An 11,214-nucleotide genomic window follows, 5' to 3' on the forward strand; every position below is an offset into this window, starting at 1 on the left:
AGACCTCATATGTGATGCAACAAACATCACAATTACCTCATCGGGGGCTTCAACGGAACTGAACCCCAAGATTGTTTAATGTGATGAACTGACTAATGATGGCTCTAATATCAGTCGTTATGGAAACTGACTGGTTAGTAGTCTATAGGTGGCTGATGGGTTTGGGGTATAGTCTATAGGTGGCTGATGGGTTCGGGGTATAGTCTATAGGTGGCTGATGGGTTCAGTGTATAGTCTATAGGTGGCAAATGGGTTTGGGGTATAGTCTATAGGTGGCCGATGGGTTCAGTGTATAGTCTATAGGTGGCTGATGGGTTCAGTGTATAGTCTATAGGTGGCCGATGGGTTCAGTGTATAGTCTACAGGTGGCTGATGGGTTCAGTGTATAGTCTATAGGTGGCTGATGGGTTCAGTGTATAGTCTACAGGTGGCTGATGGGTTCAGTGTATAGTCTATAGGTGGCTGATGGGTTCAGTGTATAGTCTATAGGTGGCTGATGGGTTCAGGGTATAGTCTATAGGTGGCTGATGGGTTCAGGGTATAGTCTATAGGTGGCTGATGGGTTCAGGGTATAGTCTATAGGTGGCCGATGGGTTCAGTGTATAGTCTATAGGTGGCTGATGGGTTCAGTGTATAGTCTATAGGTGGCCGATGGGTTCAGTGTATAGTCTACAGGTGGCTGATGGGTTCACTGTATAGTCTATAGGTGGCTGATGGGTTCAGTGTACAGTCTATAGGTGGCTGATGGGTTCAGTGTATAGTCTATAGGTGGCTGATGGGTTCAGTGTATAGTCTATAGGTGGCTGATGGGTTCAGTGTATAGTCTACAGGTGGCTGATGGGTTCAGTGTATAGTCTATAGGTGGCTGATGGGTTCACTGTATAGTCTATAGGTGGCTGATGGGTTCAGGGTATAGTCTATAGGTGGCTGATGGGTTCAGGGTATACTCTATAGGTGGCTGATGGGTTCAGTGTATAGTCTATAGGTGGCTGATGGGTTCAGGGTATAGTCTATAGGTGACTGATGGGTTCAGGGTATAGTCTATAGGTGACTGATGGGTTCAGGGTATATAATAAGGGCGGCTGATGGGTTCAGTGCTCTATCTCGTATTATTTGCCCCAGCAGGGATCTGTCTGCCCCCCAGGGTGCAGTATGAATGATGCTTTGCACTGTTTTGGTGACAGGAGGCAGTGACGTCACTGCAAGATGCCCTGGCAGGCAGAGTTGGGGGCTGGTCTCTGCTCCCGCTCTGTGATTGGCTCCCCGGAGTCACACGTTACATGCCGGTTGGGCGGGTCCTGACAGTCCAGTTGCCGGCCCTTTAAATCCCCGGAGAGCTCTGTCTGCCGGGACTCCGCAGTCTGACCGCCCGGGCTCTCCGTCTCTCCGCCTCTCCGCCGCCGGGATGTTTGATCTGGATCGGACCTGGAACCTGTCCTTCGCCGGCTGCGGCTTCCTGGGGGTTTATCATGTCGGGGTGTCCAGCTGCCTGCAGGAGAAGGCCCCTCACCTCATCACAGGGGCCACCAGGATCTATGGGGCATCCGCAGGGGCCCTCAACGCTGCTGCCCTGGTGTGTGGCTGCTGCCTGGGTAAGTTACCTCCTATGCCCCAACCTGGGCACGATTACCCCTCTGTGCAGGAGCCCCCGCCTCTCCCCGTTAATGATTTATAGGGACCCCCATGCTATGTATCTCAAGAGACCCCCAGTGACTCAATGTGACTCCCACCCCAGGCAGAGATCATTTCATTGCCACAGACTCAGTGACTCTGATCAGCACCCTTTCACTGCCATAGACTGATCAATGCAAGTGCAAGAGCCGGGAGATTCCTGGAAAGCCCTAAAACTCACCCATAAAATAACCGACGGGGTTAAAGAAGGAGTTAAACCCAAATCCAAGGAAGAACCATTGTGCAGCGCTGCGGAATACGATGGCGCTATAGAAAGCGACAAATAATAACGCACAGATCCGGCACTGTGCCCATTTAATCGGATTTTAGGAATGATGCATAAAGTGTAATAAATAAATAATAACGCTCTGATATCCCGATGAATCGCAGACAACGATAATAATAATAATCTTCCCGATTCCCCGTCCGTGAATCATTCATAATTACCAGAATTTCAATGCCAGTGACAAGGATTACCCATCGAGAAAGGGTTAAGCCCTATATATATGTTTGTGGCCGTATACGCTTGCTATATCTCTCGTTTCACTTTAAACCCATACGACATTTTTAGCTTTTTTTCTCTCCTAAAATCCTCTATTTCCTGTTCTGAAGATATCAGGAATTTGGGCAAAGATCTCAAGTTCTTGGATATCGAATAAAAGGTCGTCCGAGTTCAACAAACTCCGCTAACAGCGCGTTCAAAGTCAACTTCCAACCAGTTGACCGTCGGCTTTTTGGGGACAGATGATGAGGAAACAGTAAATATGGTCTAGGTTGTTAATGTGGGACTTTCATACCTGGGAAAAATCAGGGTTTTGCCCCAATCTCAGGGTGAAGGGGCAGATTCTGGGGGTCACACAGTCTGACTCCTTCAACCCCCCCCCCTGCTGTGATCATATATTAGACCCCCAGTCGGTGTTTTTGCTCCCAGTATGTTATGGCTGATATCCCTGCTTGAATGCAGGTGACTCAATTAAGTGTAACTTTAAATAATGTCAAGGTTTCCATGACAACCGGTATTCGACCCATTTGGGTAACACATTTGGTGAGTCACTACATAGAATCTTCTTAAAGGGTTATAATTTAAAGAGTTTCGGGGGCAGCGCGTTTGGAAACTCCCCGGTTTTGGTGATTTTTGGCTAATTGTGTCGAAAATCTAAAAATAAATATTTGCAGGGTAATTCCTGTAATGCGCTAGATCTGTGAACAAAAAAGCATAAAACTGCACAATAAGAAAGCGGCACGTTGCATACATTAATACTTAATTTAAATAAATAATATTTAATAAAGTTTACCGCCCTGTCCGAAGCCACGGCAACGCATGCGCGACAGAAAATGTTGTTTTTTTTCGTTTTTAGACATTTTAGGAATTTATTCTAAATATTAATTAGATATTCTCTGCGAGTGCGATTTCACAATAATTTGTATAAATCGCTTGGATTTGATTATTATTTATTTGTTTTTGTTTGAGACAAAGTGTTCCAAAAATAAATAAATAAATAAATCTCAAAAATGACTTAAAAATATATAAAACGGCGTAAACGTCCCAGCTGTGATTCCAGATCGCGTCCCCAAATTATTATAAACGTATATTTTTAAATTTGGGATATTTTAAGATTTATAATATATTGTGGACGGAATCCCGCGGGATCCTTACTCGGGGATCGATATATATTTTTTTCATTTTATATATTAATGTTTTTTTTTTATTTTTTATTTAAATGGAGATTTATTGAAACGGACAGGGCTGCTAATTCTTCTGAAATCCTTTTGAATGGCGGGTCTTAGGAATGTGGCAAACATCTGATTCAGCAGCGATCTGATTGGACGAGAGCCGTGAGCTGACTTGTGGGCGGAGATTCTACCCCCCCAGGCTGGGGGTTATTGCCGGTTAATGCCCTAACCCCTGATGTCACCTTCCCTGCGCTGAAAACACTGTCCCCAGTTACAAAATAAGTGTACGTGTCCTGCTTTAACCCTTTGGTGTCTGCAGGCGCTATATATTTACGCAAAATGTTTAACCCTCCTTTCCAAATTCTACCTCTTTTTTGATGGGTTTTATTTCAGCGAATTTCCCTTTAAAATTAAATAAATAAATAATAATAAAAAAATATATAAAAAATACATTTGAAAAAATGTCGCCGTAGTGACTTGCTAATGGTGGCAGTCAAAAAGTTCCAATATAAGTGGAACAGCCTCCCAGCAGAAGTGGTAGAGGGTAATACAGTGAGGGTATTAAACATGCATGGGATAGACATACGGCTCCTGAATCTAAGACGAGACCAACGACTGATTAAGGTTTGAGTCTTTACAGCAGGAGAAACGGGCGACTAGACGGGGGCCGGATGGGGCCGATCTGGGTCTTTAGAGTTCCAATAAAAGAGAAGTTTAGTTAGAGGGTGGTAGATATATGGTACAGCCTCCCGGCAGAAGTGGTAGAGGCGTATGACTGTAATAAGGATCCTTCTATGTTGTAGCTTAAATCTCTTTAAAGCTGCTGTTCCACCTGCTCTGCTGAATTGAGATAGGCCGTCGCCGTAAAAAGTGAAAAGTTTTTTTTAAAAGTTAGTTTTTTCTGTGATCGAACCTCCAGAGGAAGGAATGGGGGGACAGATCTGCCCCCCGAGAGGGCAGTTAATGTTTGGTGGCTGTTTTAAGGATGTGTGTTGATGCTGATAACGTTTGGTTCCTTTAAGGACAGTAAACGAAGGCCATAAATCTAACCTTTATGTCGCGTTATCAGCTGCTGATTGTCTGCTTATCCCAAGAGGTAAATAAGACCATAAGCATATCGGACCCGCCCGGGGTAAAGGTGGGATTCATACCCCCCCCCGTATTCCCCGTCTGGTCACGCCGTCCGAATCCACCTCCTTCATATTCTCTTCTGATTTAATGATATATTGGTGCTTTTCTCCCTGCTTTACCACAGCAGGAATCCCTGCTTGAATACAGGTGCCTGCATTCAGAATATATTTACCATAGTTTCCATAACGACCGTTGTTAGAGCCGTTCGGCTGTGGCCATTGGTGATCTAGGTGATGGGTTATTCCAGGGTAACGCCCCCCCTCCATGGTAATACTGATGTGTGATTGGTTGACCTTGACCGGTTTTTGGCGCCGCGTGTAACGGAGACGATACGGAGACCATATCCAGAACGCCGGGGATCTTCCAAGAAACGCCTCGCTGTCTCTGCGTCCAAAGTTCATCCCGTTTCAGACGCGTCGGCCAATAATCTGCCGGAGTCTCGGTTCGTCCATGGAACGGAGTCGCTCTGCAGGGAGCCGATCCCAGAAATATCTTTATAGACGTCCATCGAGTGTAAATCTATTTCTGGATCAAACCAAGAAACAAAATCCTCGGACAGGACGTCGGCGGTCTTCTTGGTCTCTTTGGTCTTTTTGGTCTTCTTGGTCTCTTTTTGGTCTTTTTGGTCGATACGCCGTTCCTAGTAATTGTCATTTTCTTTCTCTTTGTGTCCTTTTATCACATAAATTCACATAACATTTAAAATTGGGCGATTTTTGTTGCGTGATTAAACGAGCAAGTGAAGTACGAGTCATTTGTCTTTTCCAGACCTGAAACCCACAGATCGGCCCCATCCGGCCCCCGTCTAGTCGCCCGTTTCTCCTGCTGTAGAGACTCAAACCTTAATCAGTCGTTGGTCTCGTCTTAGATTCAGGAGCCGTATGTCTATCCCATGCATGTTTAATCCCCTCACTGTATTGCCCTCTACCACCTCTGCTGGGAGGCTGTTCCATCTATCTACCACCCTCTAACTAGAGCTTCGGTGCCTGGGGAAGGGTCAGATGTCCTGGGGACATCACATCAGCTTCTGGAAGCAGAAGGGGCGAAGGGGCATTACCAGCTCAAGCTGTCATCCGCAAGACCTAAAGCGAGGGGGGCATCGTCTGCACCAAACTTTCCCATCCATAGTCAACATCTTACCTGGGCATTAATATACGTTTAACCCTTTACACACCTCCTGCCCCATGGGGAATTGTTTTGGCATTGGTTCGTGGGGCCGGATGTTGGGGTCTGAGTTGCCGCGGTGGCTGGATTGCGGATGTCGGTATCTTGGGGTTTGTAGTCTACACCCGTTTTTAACCCCTGAATGTTCTCTGCAGCTCAGTGCTGTTCCGACGTGATGGAGGTGGCCAAGGAGGCCAGGAAGAGAAACCTCGGCCCCCTGCACCCCTCGTTCAACTTGGTCAAGATCCTAAAAAACGGGCTGTACCGGAACCTGCCGGACAACGCGCATGAGCTGGCGTCGGGCAAGCTGTGCATCTCCCTGACCCGGGTGTCTGACGGGGAGAACGTGCTGGTGTCCGACTTCAGCTCCAAAGAAGAGCTGATCCAGGTGAGTCCTCCCCGAGAAGCCTCGAGACGACTACTTTATTTTAATAGAAACCCCGTAACTTTCCCATCGTTTAGTGTTTTTTCCGGGAACACTTAATTGCCATGTGACCCGAGAGTCAGCGGCTGATAGGCTGTTGCCGTACGCGCTGGAAAAACTTCTCAAATGTTCTCCGTGATTAAATATTTTGCTTTCCTAAAACTCAACTGGTGATTTTGTTTTTAATATTTTTTTTCAAAATATATAATTTTTTACGAATTTGCCCAAAAGTTATTGCTCTGCACCCAAAACCTGTTGCATCCTATCGGCTACCGAAGAGTTAATGTGTGACTGTCTCCTCTCCCCTCGCAGGCGTTAATCTGCAGCGCCTTCGTCCCCATATACTGCGGAATCATCCCCCCGTCCTTCCGAGGAGTGGTGAGTGTCCTGCGCCAGGCCGAGGGGCAGATAAGGGGCAGTTATTCTGGAAGCTCAATGCTTTTTCTGATTGTTTTATTGTTCCCGGGGTCCGGGGGGATGATGCGGGGTAAATAATGGCGCGTGGGGCTATTGCTGTCTATAAACCATGGCTTTTTGGTTATTCTGCGTATTTTTTCAGCGTTATGTAGATGGCGGAATCAGCAACAACTTGCCGGAGTACGAGCTGAAGAACACGATCACCGTCTCTCCCTTCTCCGGCGAGTCGGACATTTGCCCCCGAGACAATTCCACCAACTTCCACGAGCTGAGGGTGACCAACACCAGCATCCAGCTCAGCCTCCCCAACCTGTACCGCCTGACGCGGGCGCTCTTTCCACCCGAACCCAAAGTGAGCCCTTCGCTATTCTTAGAATTATTCCGGTTTAAGGTTTTCACAATCGTGCCCCTCCCCCGACACGGGCCACTGTCCGGTGGCGCCACATACCCCCCCCGATCTGCCTGTCCGGTGGCAGATTGAGTCCTGAGGTATACGGCCGCCATCGTGATATCGGGGCCTCATGCTCCAGTTTCTCAATGTTGACCCAGAGAATCCTCGCTCCTCCTGGGGGTTCCCGGGTGCGGTCAGTTGGCCGCTGGCCTTAAAGAGCCGGGGCCCTTCAGCCACCCCCTGTCCGTCCCTGGGCCGAAGAAGCCTTTAAAGCCGCTGCAATGCCTTTTTTTTCCTGTTTTTGCTGGCGCGTCCCGGATGCTTCCGTGTTCTGACTCTGATCGCGCATGGTTTCTGGCCGCCGCCGCCTTATGATTCATTTCATTTCACGGTCGCTGAATTGTTTCCGCAGGTTCTCGGGGAGATGTGTCAGCAGGGATACAACGATGCCCTTAGGTTCCTAAAAGACAACCGTATGTCCCGGCTCTCCTTACTTCTCTACAATGTCTCAATTCTCATCGCTTTATCAAACCTCTGAAACCTGATTTCTGTATGCGTGTGTGTGAAATATAATGTGTGTGTGTGTGTGTGTGTGTGTGTGTATATATATATATATATATATATATATATATATATATATATATATATATATATTGTGTGTGTGTATATATATATATAGTGTGTGTGTGTGTGTAGTGCACGGTGTGGGCTGCTAATTCTTTAACATCTAAAAACTGGCTCAAGTTTGGAATCCATGGATTTTGTTTTTCCCCTTAAAATTATTTATTCAATTATTCAAATTGGCTGTGAACGGCCACGCATTTAACTTTAAATATTCTTCTGATTACAGTATGTTTAAAAAATGATAAGTATTCCTTACGTTGAAACTAAATACGAGGTTTATTGTGGCCGTTTGGTCAAAGGATGAATAGAGGAGAGCCAGAGCTTCCATGCCTATAACATTATTATTATTATTATTATTATTAATAATAAAAAAAATCTCTCGAGTCTCCTTCTCCACATTTAAAGTGCCCTCGCTATGAAAAATGTCACACAGTGATGGATTAAAGGGAATTTTACTGATTTTGTGACGTTTCTGGTAAATAAAATATTTTATTGCGCAAACTCCACATACATAAATCCCCGACGCTGTGGACTGTATGCGAACCCGCGCATGGACAGCCCGCAGCCGCCGCCGCCGCTTCTGAGATACTGGGCTGCATCTGATCGAAAGGCTTTTGGAATTCAATTTCTTATTTTCTTGTGTTGTTTTTTTGCCCCTTTATTGCAGACCTTCTAAGCGCCCCCGCTCCTTCCACGGACCCGCTCCTGAAACCCGCGGAACCCTCGGCCGATTCACGCTGCGCAAGCGCGGAATGTCTGGTATCCGGCAGCCAAAAGGACGACAAAGCAGCTGAGTCCCAGCAGCCGCTGAAATTTCCTCCCTGGCCCCTGGATAAGCGGATTATGGAGAAGCTGCCCCCTGGACTGGTCACTGGTAAGTCGTGCCGCCCATAGCCTCCATCATTCTTTCGCTGAGCATGATGGGCGTTGCCTTTCATTCTTAGTCACCCAGTGAGCGCTAATTCTTGTACTCTTCTACTGATTCCTGCACCTTCACGTATGTTTCTATACACTATCCTCCGCGCGCCATTCAAACACTTCTAAAGGGTTAATCCCCGCTGTGCCTCTTCTCCAGCTCTGAAGGACGCGTGTAAGGAAAAAGATGGCCTCTATAACCAGATATCCGGCCTCCTGCCGCTGCGGGTCGCGTCCTACATGGTAATGCCGTACACGCTGCCCGTGGAGTCCGCCTATTCGTTCGCTTTACGGTAAGACCTTGGTGTTTTGTGTTACCATGGCAACAGCTAGGGTTTGAATGTCTGTCTCTATTCCTCGTTTGGGTTATTGGGGGGGCGTCAGCCGGTTACAGGGACGCTCCAGCCGTTGTATGCGTCTTTGGTGATCCATGGGGGGGGGGTTCTACTGAATCCCCCCATTTACTGCCCCCCCAGCTCCACACATCTCCCGTGGGTCAGGCATTGGGGTTCTCCCTCTTTTTAATAAACTTAACTCTTTGTCTTCCAGGTTAGTGGAATGGTTTCCCGACATTCCCGATGACGTGCGTTGGATGCAGGAACAGATGCGTTCGGTCGCCGGCGCGGTTTACTACCAGGCAAAAAAGCGCCTGCTCCCGGCGAGGTACGTCTTCCATTTTTTTTTTCGGCTCCCGCTTCCCCCCCCGCATTAATTAATGACTTGTGCGACTTGTAAACAGCGGTGAGATCATGCTGCTGCTGCGGGGCTTTCCATTGGCTGCAGCGATGTATGAAATCGCAGTGATGTCATCAATGTCAGCAGCCAATAGAAACTCTTAGTTCTTCAAAAACACAATAAGGGTCGGCCAGCTGGAATTCCTTGTATTAACGAACGAAATTATAAAACGAGTTACGAGAAGATCTGCATGCTGGGATTTTTTTTTTCTTTTTACGACACAAACAGCAGATAATTAAAATATTTGAATATTTTATTTTAATTTTATATATATTTTTTTTTATTATTTTTGCAGCCCGCCCGTCCGCAGCACCCTTCGGAAATGCCTGAGCCTCCCGCCTCGGATCCATCAGGCGTCCGCGTTTTTGCCGGCCAATAACTGCTCGTCGATGGACCTGGAGGGTTGGGTTTTTGACTTTTCCAGCCCCTCCTCGGGCGATATTCACGGGCGAGCCGTTCGCGGGGCGTTCCCTGCCTGCGAGACGTCCTCGCTCGGCTCGGAAGAAGACGACGACTCGGGGGTACAGATGAGCTTCTCCTGCGATGACCTGGACACCTCCTCGGAAATAAACTTCTAGCCAAATAATAAAATAAATAGCCGAGTGCTGGGACTTCCTCTGAAAGGACCGTGATCTACCGAAGCACTCGAAAAACTAGATCCACTCTCCGGAACTATACAGAATCAGCCTTTTTTCCCCCAAATATATATATATTTCTTAAAATTGGAAACAATCCACATGAACTGGAAACAAACAAAAACATTGTAGAACTTTCGTTTTTTGCCCCCCCCCCCCCCCCCCCGGTTTTATCACCAGAGTCCTGCTGTAGACTCCTCTGGTCCTTGATGGTCACAATCATGGACTAAATGAAAAAATGAAAAAAATTCTACAGCTACCGGTCTTCTGGGTGGATCTGAACTCCTTCGTGGGATCTGCTGCTTCCGATCTCCTGTGCTGTTCGTGGAATAGTTACGGGACCCGTGGGTTTCCCGCTACCAGCTGGGGGGGGCGCTATGTTTTTTTGGGGGGTTTTCCTGGTTCAGCATCATAGGCGACCTCGGTGCTTTTCACTTTTGGATGTTTTTCACATCGACGACGGGCACGTGTCTTGAATTTCACTTCTTGGGATCAGTCCTGACATAGATACCTCTTCACTTCTTCTTAAATTATATGTAAATAATGCAATAAATACAGATTGTGAATTTTATGACGGAATTTAACCAAAATAAGAGAGAATTGTTTTACATATTATATATTTTAATTACCAGCTGTGTGAATATTTCAGTCTAGCACTTCAATAATCTTTTTGGTTTTTTTAGGCACTGCATATCCCTTAAGTGTTTGTTTTTTCTCCCCATCTGTCCTCATTTTCTACCCTTGCTAAATATTAAGATATTTGGGAGCGGATTAAATGAAGGTTTTTGTTTTATGCATCTGTGGGGTGAATAACTTGAAATTTAATTTAAAGTGGCCTTTTTTGTCTATTTTTAATACTTTTTTTTTTTTGTACCGTGTGCAAACCTTAATCCCACTTTAGATTTTCTCTAAGGAGAGGATTTAATGTCTCTGCTTTTCCTTTCGTGTTTTGAAGATGTTTACATTTTTTTCCCCCTTTTTTTGTAAATTTAAATGTCTATTTTTTCCCCCCTGTCTTATTCTATAACTACCCTCCCCCTACGTGGGGTAACCTGTAACTTATGGAGTTCTGCCTTCTGTTGCATTAACCCGGTCTTAATGCTTCGAAACCCTTTATTTTCCCCATACGGAATGTTGCGTTTCAGATCAAAACTAACATTATTTTTATATTTAAGTATTCTTGTTAAATTACCTTATTTGGAAAAAAGTGTATTTGTTTTTTTTTTTCCCCCCGGTACAGATGTTTGTAAATGTATTCGCTCAATAATAACATATTATGTTTTTTACCTGATTATTCTTCCACCTCAAGACTTATGTTTGCGTTTTTCCCCTTAAAACATAGGAATTCTCACAAACAGAATAAAGGAACTCTACCGGACTAGCAGTGATTATAATTGTTGAATTGTCCAATGTGACTGAATAAAGAAGTATCA

The 11,214-nt window shown here is 45.9% G+C and overlaps 1 protein-coding gene across 1 annotated transcript; it reads left to right on the forward strand.

Annotated features, from left to right (window-relative positions):
- Positions 1 to 1,294: 1,294 nt before the first annotated feature.
- On the forward strand, positions 1,295 to 9,741 carry LOC128491070 (patatin-like phospholipase domain-containing protein 2). The gene is made up of 9 exons (XM_053463240.1): positions 1,295 to 1,592; positions 5,796 to 6,028; positions 6,377 to 6,442; positions 6,624 to 6,833; positions 7,285 to 7,345; positions 8,164 to 8,370; positions 8,572 to 8,704; positions 8,961 to 9,074; positions 9,442 to 9,741. Exons 1-9 carry the CDS (start codon positions 1,406 to 1,408, stop codon positions 9,722 to 9,724), a joined length of 1,494 nt encoding a protein of 497 aa, XP_053319215.1. The 5' UTR covers positions 1,295 to 1,405; the 3' UTR covers positions 9,725 to 9,741.
- The last annotated feature ends 1,473 nt before the right edge of the window (positions 9,742 to 11,214 follow it).

Source organism: Spea bombifrons, chromosome 4 (genome assembly GCF_027358695.1).
Source record: "Spea bombifrons isolate aSpeBom1 chromosome 4, aSpeBom1.2.pri, whole genome shotgun sequence".
NCBI classification, from domain to species: Eukaryota; Metazoa; Chordata; class Amphibia; order Anura; family Pelobatidae; genus Spea; species Spea bombifrons.